This window comes from Drosophila takahashii, chromosome 3L (genome assembly GCF_030179915.1).
Source record: "Drosophila takahashii strain IR98-3 E-12201 chromosome 3L, DtakHiC1v2, whole genome shotgun sequence".
Taxonomy (NCBI): domain Eukaryota; kingdom Metazoa; phylum Arthropoda; class Insecta; order Diptera; family Drosophilidae; genus Drosophila; species Drosophila takahashii.
The window spans coordinates 24,458,301-24,479,466 of NC_091680.1; the positions used below are offsets into that span (position 1 = coordinate 24,458,301).

The window sequence follows — 21,166 nt, forward strand, 5'->3', positions numbered from 1 at the left end:
GCTAAGTATTGGCAAAATATTTGCATTTTAAAGTGATTAATTATGGGGGCAACTCTTGCCAAGATGGCGAACGATCTGCGTCAAGTACAGTCACGTCAGAAGTCGATTGCCAATGGCGGGGGCTAACAATTGAAAGTCAATTGATTATTCCGTGGTATTTGAAAATGGAAAAGTAAATATCAAATTCTTATACAAAGAAAACCTTTTATCTTTATACCCTTGCAGAGGGTATTATGATTTCAGTCAGAAGTTTGCAACGCAGTGAAGGAGACGTTTCCGACCCCATAAAGTATATATATTCTTGATCAGCATCACAAGACGAGTCGATCTAGCCATGTCCGTCTGTCCGTCTGTCCGTCTGTCCGTCTGTCCGTCCGTCTGTCCGTCTGTCCGTCTGTCTGTTTCTACGCAAACTAGTCTCTCAGTTTTTGAGCTATCGGGATGAAACTTTCCCAAAAGTCTTCTTTCTATTGCAGGTAGTATATATGTCGGAGCCGACCGGATCGGACAACTATATCTTATAGCTCCCATAGGAACAATCGGAAAAAAAAACTTTAAACAAGAAAGGAAGCTAGCTTCGGCCAGCCGTAGCTTATATACCCTTGCAGATCATTCCTATTAATTATCAAATCGCAAAAATGTTCAATTTTCTAATATTTCTCATTAATTTTCCGATCGTTCCTATGGCAGCTATATGATATAGTCGTCCGATTTTGATCAAATTAAAATTAAAATTCGGAAATATTTAAAAAGAGTCATATCCTAGAGTAGAAGATAATACAATAAAAACCAAAGAAGCTTGAATTTATTTCCTATTACTTTTCCATTAATTTTCCGATCGTTCCTATGGCAGCTATATGATATAGTAGTCCGATTTTTTAAATAATTAATTCGAAATTCAGAAATATTTAAAAAATAACATCCCCAAAAGTAGAAGGTAATATTTCAAAAAACACCGAAGCTAGAATTTTTTAAAGTTTTTTTTTTCCGATCCTTCCTATGGGAGCTATAAGATATAGTTGTCCGATCCGGTCGGCTCCGACATATATACTACCTGCAATAGAAAGAAGACTTTTGCGAAAGTTTCGTCCCGATAGCTCAAAAACCGGGAGACTAGTTTGCGTAGAAACAGACAGACGGACAGACGGACAGACGGACAGACGGACGGACAGACGGACAGACGGACAGACGGACATGGCTAGATCGACTCGTCTTGTGATGCTGATCAAGAATATATATACTTTATGGGGTCGGAAACGTCTCCTTCACTGCGTTGCAAACTTCTGACTGAAATCATAATACCCTCTGCAAGGGTATAAAAATTCTAGCTTCGGTGTTTTTTGAAATATTACCTTCTACTTTTGGGGATGTTATTTTTTAAATATATCTGAATTTCGAATTAATTTTTTAAAAAATCGGACTACTATATCATATAGCTGCCATAGGAACGATCGGAAAATTAATGGAAAAGTAATAGGAAATAAATTCTAGCTTCTTTGGTTTTTATTGTATTATCTTCTGCTCTAGGATATGACACTTTATAAATATTTCCGAATTTCAATTTTAATTTAATCAAAATCGGACGACTATATCATATAGCTCCCATAGGAACGATCGGAAAATTAATGGAAAAGTAATAGGAAATAAATTCTAGCTTCTTTGGTTTTTATTGTATTATCTTCTACTCTACGATATGACTCTTTTTAAATATTTTCGAATTTCAATTTTAATTTGATCAAAATCGGACGACTATATCATATAGCTGCCATAGGAACGATCGGAAAATTAATGAGAAATATTAGAAAATTGAACATTTTTGCGATTTGTTAATTAATAGGAATGATCTGCAAGGGTATATAAGCTTCGGCTGGCCGAAGCTAGCTTCCTTTCTTTTTTTATGTGGAATTTGTAATTTTTTGGTTATTTTTTTTAAATAATTAAGAACTTGGTGAATTCATATTTAAAAAAAAATAATATTAATTTAAGTCCTAAATATCTTCAAGTCTCATCAAAATAATTATTATATTTGCCAAAAGGCTTCAGAACTTCAAGTCCATTAAGCTAAGAGAGAGCTTGCAGAAAATCCTGCGGCTAAGTTGGGAAAAGAATAAAGTAGGCCTACTGTCACGCCGCTAAGTACAGTCAGCCCCATTTCCATAAGGTCGATAAGTACCCAAGTCTGCGCCTGAATGAAGCAATTCCAATGAGTTGCAGCCATCCAATTTGCGGATTCTCGCCAAAGCCCGAACATAAAAGGACTTCTGCCTGCCAAATTCAGCAGGCGAATGCAAATCCCATTCACACGGCAGCGCCGAAGCGAAAACCAACAAAAGTCGGGCCCACATTAGCAGCTTGTAAAAACTGTGAATGCTCTGAGCAGAGGGGCGTGCTTGTAGTCCTGTTTATGCGCCAACGCCTCCTGTTACTCCTGTTTATCCTTCGCCCCGAAAAGCCCCTAAAAACCCCCCCCTCCACTCTCCGCCCAAGCTCATTACAAGGCTCAGCACCGCCAAATGCCAACTGTCATGTGGTTAAGGGTGAGCCCGAACTCAGGAGTCCCAGGATCCCGGTCCCAGAACAACAGAAACAACGGGCGCCTGGGAAATGGGGAAAATCTCCAGCTTCGGTTCTAGCATCAAAATTTTTGGCAGCAAATAAAATTTGCTTGTGTTTCAAGAGATTTTCGTTGACAAAAGGCGTTCGTGGCAGGGACGAATGGAAGCATATTGTGTTCGTCCTGGCAGGCAAATGAATGTGCAATGCTGCACAGAAAGAAAACTCTTGCTTAAGGTTTACTTAAGAATTACGGTTATTAGTATTTTTATGTTTTGGTAAAGTAAAACATTATTATATTTAAAAAAAACCATTAAGAAGAATATAAAATATATATATGAGAACTTTCTTAGTGCTCCCCCGGAAGTTGAGTCCCTAATGGGAGTTAAGGGTTTTCCCTCAGTGCTGCAAAACAGGAAACGGAAATACGAGTGGCAGGAAGTGGGGGCCTTTGGCCCAGCCTACGACGCACTCAAAAATCCAAATGCACGAGTCTTTCATTGTCGCCCGGCGGAGCTCATAAACTTGTTAACTGAAATTGCCGTTTTGGTGTCGGTGTTGGTATTTGGTATTTGGGCATGTCTTCTGGTTTCTGTGTTTTGTTTACGGATTGTTCATCATTTTGCCAGCCGGCATCTGACATTGACATGCTTAAACGTGCTTCGTAGCACCAATTCAGTTGTTGTTTCGAAAAACAAAAGCCAATTATGTGGCCCGGAACGCACACAGCCAACTGCTGACCGGCAGGCCAGCAACAGCAAAAAGCCAGAGAGCTAGAAAGCCGAACTTCAGAAAGCCTGAATAAAGCATACTTAGGGGGGGAAATGGCTAAAATTCCTGGCTTTATCTCAAAACTTCACACTATGACGGACAAATTTCTCAGATTTCCAGGCGCTTTTACGGCCCTGAGATGGATGTCTGTATAGGCCAACTATAACCATCAATGGAAAATTGTTCGCGCTAAAACCAAAGAAAATCCATCACGGATTCCAGATCTTCTGATTCGGAGACACGAAAATTTGATTTGTGACAAGAGTGACAATAATCCTGACCCCATTTTGACCCCATATTCTAGTTGACCGCAAAACGCGTACAAACATGTATGTATTTATTCCGCATGCCAGCCACATAGCGTATGCGCAATAAAAATAACTGTCTAACCGCATAACCGACTAGCCCGAGGAAACTGAAAGTCCTTCGTGCACTTGAAGCAATTTGTCTTGCCAGCTACGTGACTTATTCCACTCGCCTAGCGCTCCATCAAAAGCACGAATATGTAGCGTCGAAATATGTTCGCTGAATGCTTATGTTATTCCCATGCCGTTATTTTTATTACCTTTCCCATTCGCGACGGTGCGAGGTCAGCACTTTCGCTGGCAGGACCGAAAATCCTTGCCACTACTAACACCGGAAGTTGAACTGATTGCACAACATGTTGCACCAGTGCTGCACACGCGGCACCCATTTCCGTTCCATTCCATTTCGTATCGTCGCTAAGCGCCGCTCATTAGGTTATGCAAGTCGCAGAAGTGACTGCGAAAAACAAGAACACTGAGAAAAACATTTATTTAAAATCCTAAAGTTGCCTTCAAAAATATAAATTAAAATATACAATAGCATACAACATTTTGAGGAATTTCATACATTATTTTAGGTGTTAAAAAAATACTTTATTTGGTAAAGAACACTCTTTTTGAACCTTTCTGTCATTAAAAATCCAAAGACAAAATCAAAAAAAAATTATTTTTAAAACTCTTTAGTTTTAATAAATATTGTCTATTTTTAACTTTCAATAAAAATAATAAATCGCAATAATGACTTTAAATTAAAGGCAATATATATAATGGAATACGGTTTTTTCGCTCAGTGAAAGCAAGTACAGCCACCGGATTATCAACGACTATCTCAATGTCAAGTGCCAAGAGCTTAAAGAGCCCAGCCAACAGAATTTTAGAATCAACTGAAAGATACACTTGAAGCGGGCTTAGACCGCAAACAGCCACGTGAACAAAATCCCACACAGTGCAAAAAGTGCCAGGAAAAGGACAGCGAGAAAAGAAAGCAAAACAGACAGTAAGAGAAAGGCTTAGGTAAACACACTCAGGAGATAACGCCCCCATTGTGGCGAGCAAACATATAGCAACCAAAGTTGCACAGGGCGGGGGCGACTTAAACACACTCAAGATACTGGTGTGCATTTGTCTTAATTTGTGACAAATGCAAGGCAAGACAAACAAGCTGCCAGCACTATGAAAAATGCCTTGAAAATGGAAAAACAAAACAAAGATATCCTTTTGAAGCCACTTTCAACGCTTTCGGCGTATAAAAAAGAGTATCGCATCTCAGTTCATTGTCTTGCTAATACTTATTGCTTAAAACGTTAATGATAAACCCAAATTTCCTGTTTTTTAAATATTTAGAAATCTAAATTAATATGAAAATATATATAACTTTCTTGGGAAACGCATTTTAGAACGTAAAGCAATATACAAAATATTTATTTCTATTGGAAAGAAATCTTCGATATTTATATGGTACAATATTATGATTGTTGTTGTAGCAAAATAAATTGCAAAGTTATAAAACTTTCGGTTCAACTAAAAGTGCAACCTATATAGCAATATGCTTGCCCCAAGCAGGAAAAGGCTAACAAAAAAGGCTACGAAATAAAAAAAACGCCCACCGTTTAAAACAAAGACACATCCATTAGCAAAATATAAAGGGCATATTCTAGGACTCGCAACTAGCTAAGAACCTATTGTCATTTGCTCTTCAAAGCCTTCTAAAGTAAAAAAAAACAAAAATTTTTGCCTGAACAATTTTTAAATAAAATTTGTAGTGGCTATCTCGGACGTTACCGATGGATCCTGCTCACAGGAAGGTGATCGTCGTAGAGTCAAAGACCAACTACGATAAGCTCATCGATGATGCGGGGGCCAACAAATATGTTCTAGTCGAATTCTACGCCACCTGGTGTGGTCCTTGTGCGATGATTGGGCCTCGTTTAGAGCAACTGGCAACGGAATACTCCGGACGCATGTTGATACTCAAGATTGACGTAGATCTTAACGAAGATCTAGCCGTCCAGTACGAGGTTAGCAGCATGCCCACGTTCCTGATCATTAAGAACCGGGTGACACTCATCCAGTTCGTGGGCAGCAACATCGATAGGGTCGTCACCACGGTGGAGAAATTTGTGGGTAAAATTGACGAATCGAAGGAAAAAAATCAACACCGCGGAACCACAACTGCACCTCCGGTATCGAAACTATAATGATATCGTTTTAAGGCAGTGAATCATCGAAATTATAGTGTGTAAAAAATTGTTAGTACGTGTTGTGAACCTTATTAAGATAAAATGATAAAAGGTATTGCAGTAAAACTTCCTTAAATATAACCATTATTTGTTAGGATTTTCTTTTATTCGCTTTCATTATAAATAGGTACATGAAGTTTCCTTTGAATTCCTCTACAAAAACCAATTTCATTCTACTCCTACTACATCCCGAAACATAATCCCCAAAATAATGTTTTGTTTAAAAATTTGTAAAGAAACCTCTTTATTTTTGATGTAAGAGCGATGAAAGCAAATGGAAACTTACATGTGCCAGTGAAATCATGGTATTTATGTACTTAGCTAATTAAATTTTCATTAAAATATTTTTTTATTAAATACCAGAGTCGAATGAGTGGTATTAACCTTAACCTCTGCCACTTTAAGTGGCGCCGTTAACGAGATTCCCAATTAAGTAGATCCCAGCTTGGCTATCTAAAGCAGTGTACACTTCAAGTCCCGCACCCACCTCGCTGCAAACAAAGAACCTTTTGTTGCTCAGAGTCCCCATCCAGATGCAATCGGGGATCTACTTTATAGGGAGGCGGCATTGTCCTAAGCCATTGTTAGTGCCCGTAAGCTGGCCATATGTGCGACTCTCGCCTGTCGCTGGCATTATTTCAATTAGATTAATTAAGCCCGGCCCGCACTTCTCGATGCCTGAAGTGTGTGTGGACAAAGTGAACTATATTTCACCAGTGATGCTGGAAGAGTACTTCAAAGCGAATAAAAATCACTTGAAAAACAGAGAAATTAATAAATCATTCTAAATCATATTATCAAAATCGGATTTTAATAACAGGCTTTACGTTTTATTGTAAATTTCTTCTGATTTCAACTCAGCCTTATTTAACACTAAAATCTAAAGTTTACCGAGATTAAAAAGCTATTTAATTGTTTGTTTTCAATAAGAGACTGCGTGTGGCATTTTAATGCTTATGAATCGCTGTATTTTCGATATGGAAATATTTTTATTGAGGAACATTTCCCAATTGTCACCACTACAATTTGCATGGTGCAGTCCCATCTGGCGGCCTCAACTTTAAATGCGAATCAGCAACAGGACCGGAAAGAGTTGGACATAGAGAGAGAGAGAAAGAGACAGAGAATGGGAGCGAGGGAAACGGCTTATATGTCCCTCGGGGCCTGACAGCTGTAAACTGACACTTTGTTTTACTCAACCTTCAGCTGAGTGCAATCCTCTATTTTCATTCCTTTTAACATTCTTAAGGACCTTATTGAAAACTTATTTGTCTTGCCTTACTTTTTTTCCTCCTCGCTGTTTATTTTTTGTGAGCTTTTCTTTTGTTTTCGCTATACCGTAAAATCGAAAAGTTTACTGGCGTTTAATATGAGCAAAGGATGCTAGAGAAAGAGAGAGAGAAAATCGTGGGAGCGAGGGAGCAGGGTATAGCGATAATAGAAAGAGACAACATGACGCTAGCTTGACTTTCTTCAGCCGGAGACATTTGCATTTTTATTAAAATGAGAAATTGCAGCAGTTGCAGTTGACTGAAAGGCTGTCTTCCTCTTCCAGGCGCCACAAGGATGGACAAAGGTCCGTGCCCCGGGTAGGGGTTAAGGGGTTCAATGGGGTTAAAGCGGGGTTAGCTAAGGGGTTGCGCTTTAAGGTGGGTAACAAATTGCTAAAAAACAGACCATATAATATTTTATTTGGTAGTTTAACAAGTAAAAAGCAATAAGGTTGCATCCTTCCTTTTTATTGACCACCAAATACATGTTTTGCTTTACAATGAAAGTAAACTATCTTAATGCATTTTTAAGGTCAGATTGCAATAAAATAAACAATATAAAATAAATAAATCTTAGAACAAAATACACTATTTATTCAGCTGTTTAACCTTTTGAAATTTAACTCAAATTTTCTTTTTTTTTAAGTTAAAAGTCAGTTGTAATTGTTTAACAATCAATAAATGTATAGAAATTAAAAACTCATTATAAATCGCGGTGAACTTGTTTCCCCTGCTGTTTAACTGCAGAAAGTACCAACCAAGAAGCTTTACAAACCACCGTCCATAAACAATAAAAACGCTAACTGATATGTAATTATAACCACAACGTAAATAGTAAAACTTTGAGGCAAGCTGCAGTTAAACAATGGAAGCAAATCCAAAACCATATGCTCACGGGTGAAATTCTAAATGGGGAGAGCGGAGTGTGGGCTATAAATTTGGAACTCGACCAATGCCGAGTCTTCGGCTTGCTGCGTTGTTGAAATTTATATGCCAAGCCCTGCCTGGTCCGAACGCCCCTCCCCTTGGCATCTCTTTTGTTATGCAAGTTAATCCTTTTTATAGCTATTGTTCAGCGCATCAACACGCCCCCCGTTGAAGAGCACACGCAACCGCCCACGCCCTGTGCATTTGTTTCAATGGGGGGTGGTGCAGGTGGTGGTGGGGTTGGTGAAAATGGGAAAATCGGAGAATGGTCTGGAGGGTTAGCAGCAGCTGTGGCACATGTCAGTGCATTTTTCAACGGCTCCAAGAGGCGACACTGCCAAGCCAACATATTAGCTGCCACACATGCCGCACAGTGGGTTAAGGAAAGACCGAGTAGGGGGAGGCAGGATGGTGGTGGTGCCATTGAGTAAGCACTGGGAAATAATCCCCTACCTTAAGAAACTCAATATTTTCCAACAAAAATTATAACCAATTTCCTTTAAATTTTTAAAAGATGTAAGAAAATATCACAATTTTTTGTTTTCTTTACACAATTTACAGCTTTTTTTTAACTATATGTTCCAAAGATATATATTTTAGAAATACCCTAGGAAAACCTTTAAACTTTTTTATTAGAAGTATTTTTTGTTATATCACTTAAAAAAACTTCTTTCTCAGTGTGGGATTGGACTCCGGCCGGAGCTGATGCATGTGCAGCTACTGCTGATATCCGGAGCTAAAATCTGGCGCATGTTGCGGCCGCAGCAAGTGTTTGTGTGGCATGCCGCAAATTCATTATTATTTCCAACTTCCCTCCCACCCCAGTTGCATATAAACACTTTCCCGTATGAAGTGGCAGCGGCTGCTGAGAAAACTAGGGAAAACAATGGAGAAAAAGCTTGCCGCTGGATGAAAAGACCTTAAAGACTTTCAACAAGTAGCAGGACCCGTGGCGGCAGCTTGAAAGCAAGTTGCTTCGAGCTCCTATCTGTTTCAGGAGACTTAAGATCTTATACAGTTTGCTAGCTGAACTTAGCAGCAGTTGAGGGAAAGAAGTCAAGTAGAGGTCAATTTATTCATTATAATAAATTTGGTATTTTCTAATATAATTAGATTTGAATGTTTTTCTTTACCAAAATATATTATGGAAACAATATGAAAATATTTTTATATTTCCAAAGTAAATTAGCTAACATTAAAACTGCCTAGCAAATTTCTATGTAGATTCGGTTGGAGGAAGCCACTTGTATTTTTGAAATCTAGCTGAAGATTCGACAACGTTGAAAGCACAAAAACTTAAATCGGATACAGCCATTCGGCCAGATGTCGTGGAACCGTTGGCTTCCTTTTCTTGCCCTTGACCTTGCCTTGTTCCTCATCGCTGCTGCACTGGCTGCAATCGCTCATGCTGTTCCCACGCCGCATAACTTGCGCAAAAGAAGTCGGGGGCATTCTCTCGGCAGACCTAAAATCTGCTTCGGTGAAGGATCCAGCTAGCATCCTTCGAGCCTGATGGGCAGCCCGAACTTGGGCAATAGCACGAGCCTGAAGGCGACGATGGCGATAGCGTTGCCGATCGGACTCGGCCAATGTCTGAGTCCTCTGCAGATTCAGCATAAGTTCGGAGATCCGGCGAGGTATAACCACGGTGTCATCTAGGGACTCGTCAATACTGGGGTTGTCCTCACCCAGCACAGAAGGACGGTTCATGCTGGAATCCTCCGGAGTTTGCAATTCTTGTGAGGCCGTTGATGAAGAAGATGGTTGTGATGGTGTTGAAGGTGTTAATGGTGTAGGCGGTGTTGATGGTGTTGACGGTATTAAAGGAGGGGGTCTTAAATTGGTTGAAGCTCTGACCGATCGCAGGCCATAGATCCAGTCCGGCAGCGAGTCAAGGAATGAATCTGCGGATTCTGATGCCTGGCTGCCATCCATCGAGACGATCGACACCGAGGGAGAAACGAAAGTGTCCTGAAGATTTGGATTGGGACTCACTGGCACCGGAACAGAAGATTGTGGCGGTTCGTCCTCCTCTTCCACATATATATCCGTTTCGGAAGAAGACATTTTGAAGTTGAGTTAAAAGTGACGAGCCGAGTTATCCCAAGTAAATCGAAAGGGTTGTAATCAGATTTTTGTAATTCTATTTGACAGCATATAATGACTTGTTTTTCAAAGAACCTAGTTAACCAAAAATTTGTATTCCGTATTATCTTTAAGTTTATTTTAATATGAAGTTCAATTACCACATTTTTGTATTGCAATTTTGATAAATTAATAATTTATTTTATTGCAATTTTGAAGACTTTGACATAATAAAAACCATCTAAATAAAAATCTTTCAAGATTGAAAGTTAAGTATTTTCAAGAATTCCTATATTAAATTGAATTTTAATAAGTTGTAGTCTCTTCTCAAAACGAAAAACATTTTCTTTTTGGAGTAGTTTTTGGTTTTCCCGTCTGGGATTTTATTTCAAAAAATATTTCAAAATCTCTTATAAAATAAAACAAAGGCGAAAGCAAAGGTGCAAAATTATACCCCTTCAATGGCGGTTTTACCATTCAATGAACCATTTATAGATATCGCTTTTGAAATGTGTCAATGAGTTTCTTATTTTTTGACTAGCCAGTTGTTTTAAAGTTTTAAACATTTAGTACACTATGCATATCAGACCCGAATTACATCATTCAACCTACGATAAGGATGGGAGCTCGGAGCTTGACTTGCCGGAAGTGGATACTTTTATCTTTTTAGAATGCGTGGAGAGCTTTCTAACTATAATGCCGACCACCTTGGGTTTTATCTCATCTTGGGTGCTTTTTAAAAACATGCCATCCGTATCCATCTGGCGATTTCTAGCAGAGTTCATGGTCATTGCGTTGCCAACTGTGATTTTTGCCACCGTCGGCAGTGATTATACTTATATATATTGTGCTATAATAACTATAGCAATTCTGTGTCATCTTTATAGGACTAGAAGTCCTCCAAAGAATCATATATTTGAGCTCGGGAAGCGTCCTATAGTATTTTCTCTAATCAGAGCCACTGCCTACAATGGAACCTGTGTTGCTATCCTGGCCGTTGACTTTAGAAGTTTTCCTTATGAATTTACGAAGAGTGTATTTTTCGGAGCTTCTGCTATGGACATGGGCATTGGCTTGTTTGTGGTGACCATGGGCTTGGTATCTCGTCGTGCCAGGAATTTTTCCGATCTAAGGAGGTTGCCGCGATCAGTGGTTCCATTGATGATCCTGGGCCTCCTCCGCAACATGTTTTTTTATCTCACTGGATACCCACAGGATGTATTTGACTATGGCCGTGATCTAAATGCTTTCTTTATTTTGGGGTTCACCAAATTGCTGGGCAGTTTGTATAGCTTACTAGCTAAGTCCGATAAACAACTTCTGGTTGTATCTATAGGATTGCTTTCCCTACATGAACTAATGCTCCAGTTGGGTATTTCCGATTACGTAATGGAATATGAACAATCAAGAGTGGGATTTCTCAGTGGCAATCGTGAAGGTTTGAGTTCCCTTAACGGGTGTGCAGCACTCTATATGATGAGTATGTGCTTCGCCAAGTGGTATATTGCCAGTGATCATTTGAGTTATCAGCAACTATGCAGGAAGCTGAAAAAGCTCTTAGGAATGTCCGTTATTAGCTGGCTACTAGTTTTCCTAGTTATCCCATTTTGTGACCTGTGTCGAGTAACCTTCAACACTGGCTATGTTATCTGGATTTTCGCTGTTATCCTGAGTCTTATTCTTATTTACGCTTTCGTCTTTGAGTTGGTTTTTTCAAAATCATCTGCGGAAACACGCTATCTATTTTTGGAGCTAGGAAGTGCCGGATATGAGCAATTTGAATCCCTGCCCACCTACGTTAAGAGCCTGAATATGAATGGTCTGAGCCACTTTATGGTCTCCAACTTACTAACTGGATTGGTAAAAATGTTCCTGAGCCCCGCCAAACGAAATCATTTCGAATGTGTTTTCATATTATCTGTATATATGTTAATAACCGCCGGAGTGGTTTTTATAATGCTTAAGAATCGCATTCGGATATCTTAATTGATGGATCCCAAAAATATTTCCTTAAGAAGGGAAATGAATATATCAATTATAATAAATTTTCAATTATAAATTTATGTATTATCTAAATGTAGATTTTATTGTTTTCCAAATTTAAAAAGTTTTGTGATTTTAATAAAATATCTAACCGCCAGTAATTAGCTACCAGTGCTTTCAGTCCCCTTGCTCCAAACGAGAAATTCAAATGAATTGAAAAACATAGAGCATTCTCTGCAACGGATCTCTATCTTTCTCGGTCTCTGTGACTGACTGCCCTCTGGCTTTTCAAGTTAAGTGGATTGTGTAAAATTGATGAAACTTCTGTTGGCTTCTCCCCTATTCCCCATCCCATTTTCCCCTACGTCTGTTTGTTTGGCCATCCGCTGACTGTCGGTTGCCACTTGCCATTTCTTGTTCTCGCACTTGACAAATGCACAAATGAAAAATCAAATAGTCCGTCGAGCACATTGCATCTCTTGGATTAGCAGACAAGTTCCACAGAAGAGAATTCGAGTAGGGGCGGAGTAATCGGGGCTCCTATATCAATAACCCGGCGATTTGTCGGTTGAGCATGGCTCATTCCTCATTCAGGGTACAACGAATTACTTGCCGCTTTTAAACTCATTAATATTTAATGCATTTAGGCAGCCCAACAGATGTGACCGCCACTAAAGGACATCAAATTCCGGCTCAACCGCAAGTTAAGGAACTTAGAGAACACATTTGTTTGCCTTGGTCAGTTGTGAGTTTACTTAATGGATGGGAAGTCGTTAGGAATTAAAGTGGCGTATTTATATCATTTAAACAAAGAAAAGTTGTCAAGTCAGAATACTAGAACCCTTAGAGAAATGATTGTCAAAAAAGTTCCTAAAGCTAGCAAGAGAGGTTTTTTGCATGCATTATAAGTGGCATTTTATGAATTATGTACACATTTTACAAACTTATTGATCATCACTTTAAAATGTTAAAGCAAAGACCACTTGTTACAAATATTGAGAAAATTCCATAAATGCTACTTAAAGTACAACAGTTAATATCTTTTTGAACTAGATTGTTATATCTGCAGTTGAATTTTAAGAATTTCAAGCAATTGCAGACAGATTCAGACACAAGCTTTTAGCATCTGCTTCAAAAGGAAAATCCAGATAATCGAAATACAATCACATCTTGTATTCTGACCTCTTTCGACAACTTCAAAGTTTTTCTTGGCCGCTATCTGCCATTTGACAATTTAGAAATTTAGAAATATATTTTATGCACATTACCACAAAGGTCGCAGCACATTTATCACATTTGCTGTTTGGCTGTGTGTCCCCGCTCTGTTTTTGTTTACTTATTTTTTTCTTCATTTTCTTTACCATTCCCCCTTGGGGATGCTGTGCTTTTATCTCCGCTTCCAGTTGGCTTTGCTCCACTCACCTACGTTGGCTGTCTCTTTATAGTCGGCTACGCAATTCAATTTATTTGGTATTTCTTATTTATTTTACTTTTTTCAACATTTTTCCCAACGTTTTCCTCGTTTTTTTTGGGCTCTTGGGTTCGCTTCGTTCGCTTTGCCACTGACAATTGAAAAACCGCAGCCAGGCGGGCAAACAAACCAACTGACAACAAACAAACAAGCATGCAAACAAACGTTTATAAACGCGGCCATTCTCATTGTACAACGGGGCGTATGAGTTACGAGTTATGTGCAATGCGCAGTTTGGCTGTCTGTGCCTGTGTGGCTGCCACAAAAACTTCTTGCTCTGTCTTCGTTTCTTCCTCAATTCGGATTTTCTTGGTTTGTTTGTTTGCTCATTTAAATTGTTTAATTTGCATTAAGTGACAGGCAGCAGTTATTTTCTTGGGATAAATTACTTGGGTCCTGGGTGAGCGAGTGGCATCAAAAGAATGAAAAACATATTAAATATATTCAGAAAGTGAAGCTTCCTGTTATTACATACCATTCTTAAAACTTGATTAAAAATAACTTGTTAAAAGAATTAAACCAATAACCAAAACCAAAACCAGTGAAAATGTATGAAATGTAATAAATTTAGATATCAATTAGAATGCGCAGAAAAATCATTCACGATATAAAAACGTTTTGAAACAGATGTGAACATTATTGAAAAGTCTGTGAAGTGCAAATAAAATATGTGTAATAAATCATTGCTAAAATGTCAGAATAAAATCGTGAAATGCCGAAGAAATAAACGCAAAATGCCAAAAACGAGAATTGCCGAACTGGAAACTGGATGAAATACCAACAAATATATTTGTATATAAATAAAACTGATTTTATTCCTTTTTTAATGCAGCTACAAAGTTGAGCTTGATGAAAAGTTAGACGCGGGAAGCTGAGTAATTAAAATCCAATAAAATGTCTGGTAATGATGTTTCTGTGACTGAAACAGCACAAAGCGATCAGGTATGTTATGGTCCTAAACAATCTATATTCCCCCTGCAAAACAATAATAAAAGCCCCGGAAAAAAGTTCCGAAGAGTTTCTCCAAACAAATCCCAACAATTCACACATTATTTACACGAAAAATATTGCATGCATTTAAAGCTTTTACATCTATGAATATTGTATGGTAATGAAACCCTTTGATCCTACGCAATTTAAGTATCAACTTTTATTTACATATTCACTATTTGATTGCTGGCATGATATATATTTGCTATGATTTTTGCAGACCGATTTTTGGTTGCATTTTGATCTGGATATTTACCGAAAACCATTGTTTGTGCTGAATATTTGATGGTTGCCCTTCGCAGAAGGGATGAGGGCATGATGAGTGGTTAGGTGATACCACATTCCCTTTCTGTTTGAATATTCATTTTTCCCACAATTTTTTTTATGTGTGTGTTTTTTTGCATAAATTATGGGCATATTTAAGGCAATTCTGGGCGTTATTCATGTAGCACTTAAAACATATTTATGCATTTGGTTATTTTGTAGAAATTTTATAGCCTACATTTAGGTGTTTGCCACACGTACGCTCACACCCATACCAGTGCGCTGTGGGTTTGTGTGTCAAAAAATATAATTTATTATGGCTACGCATTCTAATTTTTGTATTCTCGTCGAAATGAAAATGTTGTTCTGCGTTAGCTAAAAGGAGTAATATATTTCCCACGAGAGATGACGATTAAAGAAGGTTTATAGAACAGTTATTGAGTAGGAATTAAGTGCTTATTGCTTTAGAACAGTAGAAGAAATTAAAAAAAAGACTATAGTTTCGAAAATTATGTAAGCTAAAATACTTTGAAATCTCGAAATATATAAGAAACCTAAAATGAATAAAATGCGAAGGAAAAAACTATGTGAAGACAAATTCAACAAAGTTTTGACCCTTTTGTCTGTAACTCAATTACATTTCGGTTATGACAGCATTTTTGGCGCTGCCAGGCTCAATTAACATGATTCGTTACCATGTTACAAGTATCCTTCAGATGGGCTGCCAAAAATCAAGCAAACGTTGCCTGCTTTTTGGCGCACTGATCAAGCACTAATCAAATAGGACCTCAAAGCACCCAGCCAGACTGCTCATGGCAAATTGTTTGGTATTTACATATCATTTGTGTACATCCGAACCCCTTTCGCCGTGGAAGAGAACCGAAAGAGTGCTCATTACGCCAGACGACATCGGAAGATTGTGGGCCGGAGGTCGGTGGCTGGAGAGGCTGGGCGACTGGAGATATGGAGAAAGAAGCCGTGACACAGTTAAAGGGCGAGAGTGCAAAAATTTTGCTGGTGCCCTGCCAAGTGGGCTAACGATTTTGTGTCCGCTTTGTCTGTGTCTATGAGAAGCGACACTGGGAGAAAAAATATTGCTTTCGTAACCGAATCCTCGACGAAGTTGAAACTAGGTTTCTTAAACACCCAATGTTGGTTGGAACTAAAACTGCGCTTTATCGAATACATTCGTAAATCAGTTCAAAATAAAACACTTGATGAATAATGTTGATGTTTTTAATAAAGCCCTTATTAAATAGAACTTTTGTCCTTTTAGAAAAGTATCTAGATTATTTAATATTATTATAAACCCTATACCAGTTTACATAAGGACCCTGAACTACTTATAAAAATAAAAAAAATTTTCGAAAGGATAAGGTCATTAAGAAAAATAAGAGAAAAATTGCCAACAAAATCCGTACATATCTTGCAGGCTCGAAAATAATATTACAAAATTAAGATGTCTACTTCATGATGATATTACTTATTTTGTAATTTAATTCTCGAGCCTGCAAGATATGTACGGATTTTGTTGGCAATTTTTCTCAGTGCCCGTGTGTTTGAGAGCGAGGCGGTCGACATTTGGCCGTTATTTGATCATCATTAGCGATACGAATCGGGTAGGTTCTGAATGTAAGTAAAGTGGGGTCGCCTGCATGTGGACGCCTCTTCATTGTCCCCTTAGCACCCCTATCCATCCTTTACTCTACCGAATACCCCTATTTTCCACCCCCTCTTCGCAGGGGTCAGAGGTCGCGCCTCGATTTGCTTGGCTGCACCGAAAAGTTGCAACAAAAGTTTCGTTCAACCGTTCGGACCGCTCTTTGTGCTGTGCTTGACTTGGTTGGCTCTTTGATTAAACCCAAAATCCGGCGGGAGTTGGCTAGGAACCCGAGGGAGGTGGATGGTGGATAGTGCATAGTGGGAGTTGGGTTACGTAGTGCCAGAGTGTAATTAAATAATTGCGGTGAGCACCGCACTCGCCAAACCAAATCGAGCTAATGTATTTGGCGCAAAAACTCACTCGGTCCATTTTTCCAATTTTTTTGTATACCTACCTCTTAATTCGTTTTATTTGGATTTTTTTGGTTGGGTCTTTCTCCTTTTGGCACAGCCATAGTTTTTGGCTCGTTTCAAGTTTGATTTCGTTATTTACTTTAACCCGACTTTGGCGCAAATTTCATTTCATAACTTAGTTTTCGTGGTTTCGCGATGGGGGATTTAAGGATTCTTGTTTATCTAATTTGTTGAGGTGGAAATGTTGAGTAAAACTAAGTAGTTTGAGAAACTTTGTGTGCACTATTTAAATTTAGTTATATGAAGTTCTCAATTGCCAAAGCACTTATTTTATTGCGAGTACTCGTTTTTGTAAATTGCGTTTACTTGCACGTGTTTAATAATTGTGTTCAATAGTATTGATAACAATTTTTTGCTAATTTTATAAGGAAAAAGTTAAAAGATACTTAAGAGATGTTGATCAATTTAAAGCTTTATTATTTTATTTTGATTAAGAGTCTTATTAATTTTATATTTTTCTCAATTTGAAACAAATAGGTACATAAAAATTTTCACTAATATTTTTGTATAGTATATTGTTTTAATGTAAACATTAAAGTAATTAATATTTATATATTAACCAGTATAGTCCTTATTTTTACTGTAATTCTATACATTTTATTTAACCATCTTAAGCAAATCTTTAACTATATCTTAAGAATCGTACTTTAAGTCCTTTTAAAAACCCTTTTATGTTTTGCAACCAGTTCAGAGGTTGTAGAATAAATCTGCCACGTTGTTTTGTATCCTTTGTGTTGTGTTCCGTCTTGTAGTTAATGCTTGCCCCTTTGTTGGCGCCTCAATTTGTGTTTGCCGTTGGATGTCCTTTTGCTTTGAGCCTCCCAACCACCCACAAAAGCACACGAAGAACCATGTCCACCATATGGAGTATCCACACACAGAGAAAGCGATTTAACAGGATGCTGTCCACAAACCAATTTTATGTGTGTTCCTTTTCTCCCCGCCGAAAAAAAACAACAAGTATCATCTGCCAGCCACTGCCAATGCAGCTGCACATCATCAATATTATCGCTTCCACAAGCAACAGCAGCAGCAACATCAGCAACAACAGCAACATCAGCAACACCAGCAGCAACAACAAAGCTGCCTGCGACAGCATCAAAGACAATTGCAGTGGGAACAGCAGCAGCAACAGCAGCAACACCAACAGCTGCAACACCAACTGACCAACAGCTCCAGCGAATTTGATGAGTTCCATTGGCCTAGCAAGCAGACGGGTGGCGAGAATCTGGGTGGTAAAATCTATATAACGCCCGCAGACATACCGCCGCCACCTCAGCCGCCCCATCAAAGTGGCAGCAACAGTCACAGCCACCACAATGGCAACAAAGGCAGGCAGCAACAGCAGCAGCAACATCCGCACTCGCTGCACTCCCTACACTCCCACGTCCACCCACATCCGCATCCGCACCACCAGCATGGACATCGCACGCCGCCGCACCGCTGCAAATGCGAACACCCATCCATCGAACTGATGGGCTACGAGGATTCAGTGATTGCCACCGCCACCGCCAGCAATACCGCCGCCAATGTGGGCGTGGCAGTGGGAGCGGGCGTGGGCCGCCACCAGCATCCGCCCTACTACTACAAGGCAGCGGTGGGGCGACGGACGAGCGCCAAGCTCCACGAGTCCATGCTGGGCGGCGGGAGCAGTCTGGAGGACGACGACGGGACCAGTGCCGGCAGCTTCGGGGAGGGCATGTCGCGGTTCAAGGTAAGACAGCGGGAGTCAGTGATGACCAAAGTTTCAAGCAGGAAAAACTTCAGAAAATTGGAAACCTAAAAGTATGTTAGTTATTAAAATAAAGTTAATGACTAGGGCTTACAACCTAAGAGTTTGATTTCCATTACTTTTATAATTTCCTGTGTAAAACTAAGTGTTTACCTAAAAAAATTATATGGTATATATCATTATTATAATCATTTAATCACACCAAACCTGACTGAAAAAATACATACGTTATCTATTTAACAATAACAATCTGTTACAAAATTTAAACTTTATTTATTTACCACGATGGATCGTCTTCGCTTTAAATCACCATTTTAAAATGTGTAAGCAAAAAAATCCCAGACGCAAGGATTCTGAAAAAAGGGAATCTCAAAGCTGGCAACTGTAGAGGGTTATTACAGGCGAAAGGATTCTTGGTTTGTTAGGCAATCCCATAATAAAACAAGAGAGAACGCTATAGTCGGGTTGGTGTCCCGACTATCTAATACCCGTCACTCAGCTAAAAGGAGTGCGAACGCTGTACTCGGGTTGGTGTCCCGACTATTTAATAAACGTAACTCAGCTAAAGGAAGTGCGAGGGAAATAGATATATACATTTTGTTTGCGTATAACTTTTTAGTGAGTGGTCCGATTTGAAAAATGTCCTCTACATTTCGATAGGTATAAATATGCACAACAAAATTGCATTTATACTTCTCGGAAATCCTTAAAGGTGTGGGCGCCAGACACATTTTAAAATCGTTAGTGGGCGATTGTGGGCGTTAGAGGGGGCGTGGCACTCGGCTGAAATAAACTTGCGCTGCTTCCTACGCAGCCCAAGAATATGTGTGGGAAATCACAACCTTCTAGCTTTGGTAGTTTCCGAGATCTCAGCGTTCATACAGACAGACAGACGGACAGACAGACGAACAGACGGACATGGCTAGATCGACACGGCTAGTGATCCTGATCAAGAATATGTATAGTTTATAGGGTCGGAAACGCTTCCTTCTACCTGTTACATACTTTTGCACGAATCTAATATACCCTTTTACTCTACGAGTAACGGGTATAAATAGTTTTAGGATTTTTTTAAGGGAAATATAAACGAAAGAATATATACCCATCGACATAGAGCTGTGGTCAAAATAAAAGTAGTGTTCCCGATCTAATTTTGAAATTATAAGAATATTGGTTTACTCCTTAAACTAAAAGGATAATAATTAATTGGGAGTATGAAAACGACAATTGGTTGCGATTAGAGGTTTATTTTATTTCTGAAGTTTATGATAACGTTATTTTTTTGGAAGGTATAAAATCCAAACTGCCAACACTACAAGGAGCCCAGCAAACACCACACTGAATAACCGCCTACCGATTGGCCAACATTTGGCGAGGTGTTTGGAAGCCTTGGGTGCTCAGTAATTAAATTGATTTGTCCATGAGTGCGAAAATGAGCCGCTGATTGACCACAATGGCCACTCTGATAAACACAAGATGAATGGGTAGATGAGCTGCTAATATATCAATCGCAAATGTGGGTGGGTTTTGTGGTTTAGTGGAAGTTGTGTCTGTCCTTTATTTGTCTCTACACTCAAAATAAAATTAACCCTAAAGTTAAGGAAATCGCCCTACTTTTGTCTTCAAGACAAGCTCGCCCTAAATTTTAGGGTCACATTTTTCTATATTTTTGATTTTTTTTGACGTCATATTTCTAAATTTTAGGGTAATTTTACTAAATTTAAGGGCAAAAATTTCTAAAAAGTAGGAAATTTTCCTAAAAAATAGAAATTAAAAACAAAACAAAAAAACATGTTCAATCATGATTTTTTTTTGTATATACGTTTATATTATGTACTCCTCCCTATATACATATGCAGGCGTTGTGTGGTCTTGTATATTGTGAATGTTAAAGGTTATGTATTTATTATTATGTATTTGCGCTTGGATTTCTTATCTAACCAAAGCCAAATGTGGTTGTAAATGTGGACTACGGGACTGCGGAAGATTGGGAATGTAGAAATTATGATTAGTTAATATTTTATGTTCATGAAAAAAACTTACAATTTTTTACTTGTCCGTCGTGAGAATCGAACCCGGGTCTCCCGCGCGAGGAGCGAATGGCCTACATACTGGGCCATTGTAGCACTTAAACTTGCTGTGGCAAACCGAGCAATGTATGTAAAGGGTGAAGCGGACAACACATTTGAATACTAATTGCATAATTTTGACCATTCGCGTTTTACTTATTTACATACGTATATACATATGTATATATTTATGCTAACGCAATTTATATTATGTGTAGTATATAGTAAATAACTGAATATAAACCTAATTATTTTTAGTTTACTGCTTGCCATCAATAAAAAAAGGAATAAAAAAAAGTAAAAAAACAAATAAAAATAAAATAAAATAAATTTAAAAAAATAAAATAACATTAAAAAAAAAAGTTAAAAAATTTTGCTCTGGGACTCGAACCCGCGTCGATTCGATTGCTAACCAAGTGCTTTAACGGT

At 38.6% G+C, this 21,166-nt stretch overlaps 4 protein-coding genes across 6 annotated transcripts in view; 3 read left to right on the top strand and 1 right to left on the bottom strand.

Annotated features, from left to right (window-relative positions):
- The window catches only part of ome (dipeptidyl peptidase 4 omega), a 105,119-nt gene that overhangs the window by 73,996 nt on the left and 9,957 nt on the right, over positions 1 to 21,166 (top strand). The window contains exon 2 of one of the 3 annotated variants that reach the window (XM_017138950.3): positions 14,439 to 14,548. The exons of the other annotated variants lie outside the window; for them this stretch is intronic. Coding sequence (XP_016994439.2) covers positions 14,501 to 14,548 — 48 coding nt within the window. The 5' untranslated portion in view covers positions 14,439 to 14,500. The remainder of the gene's footprint in view (positions 1 to 14,438; positions 14,549 to 21,166) is intronic. 3 annotated transcript variants of the gene reach the window in all.
- LOC108055581 (thioredoxin-2) lies at positions 5,308 to 5,966 on the top strand. Its single transcript, XM_017138968.3, has one exon. The coding sequence runs from the start codon at positions 5,414 to 5,416 to the stop codon at positions 5,825 to 5,827; it is 414 nt and encodes a 137-aa protein (XP_016994457.2). The 5' UTR covers positions 5,308 to 5,413; the 3' UTR covers positions 5,828 to 5,966.
- Positions 9,293 to 10,223, bottom strand: LOC108055577 (uncharacterized). The gene has a single exon (XM_017138964.3). The coding sequence runs from the start codon at positions 10,132 to 10,134 to the stop codon at positions 9,364 to 9,366; it is 771 nt and encodes a 256-aa protein (XP_016994453.2). The 5' UTR covers positions 10,135 to 10,223; the 3' UTR covers positions 9,293 to 9,363.
- On the top strand, positions 15,824 to 18,719 carry LOC138912851 (putative uncharacterized protein DDB_G0279653). Its single transcript, XM_070214366.1, has 2 exons — positions 15,824 to 15,889; positions 17,835 to 18,719. Exons 1-2 carry the CDS (start codon positions 15,824 to 15,826, stop codon positions 18,717 to 18,719), a joined length of 951 nt encoding a protein of 316 aa, XP_070070467.1.

Excerpts from the sequence above, each read along its gene's own strand:
- LOC138912851 (XM_070214366.1), top strand. The coding sequence starts at position 15,824 with ATGGAGAAAGAAGCCGTGACACAGTTAAAGGGCGAGAGTGCAAAAATT. Across the intron at positions 15,890-17,834 it reads TTTTGCTGGTGCCCTGCCAA|GATGCTGTCCACAAACCAAT; the intron begins GTGGGCTAACGA and ends GCGATTTAACAG.
- LOC108055577 (XM_017138964.3), bottom strand. The coding sequence starts at position 10,134 with ATGTCTTCTTCCGAAACGGATATATATGTGGAAGAGGAGGACGAACCG.
- LOC108055581 (XM_017138968.3), top strand. The coding sequence starts at position 5,414 with ATGGATCCTGCTCACAGGAAGGTGATCGTCGTAGAGTCAAAGACCAAC.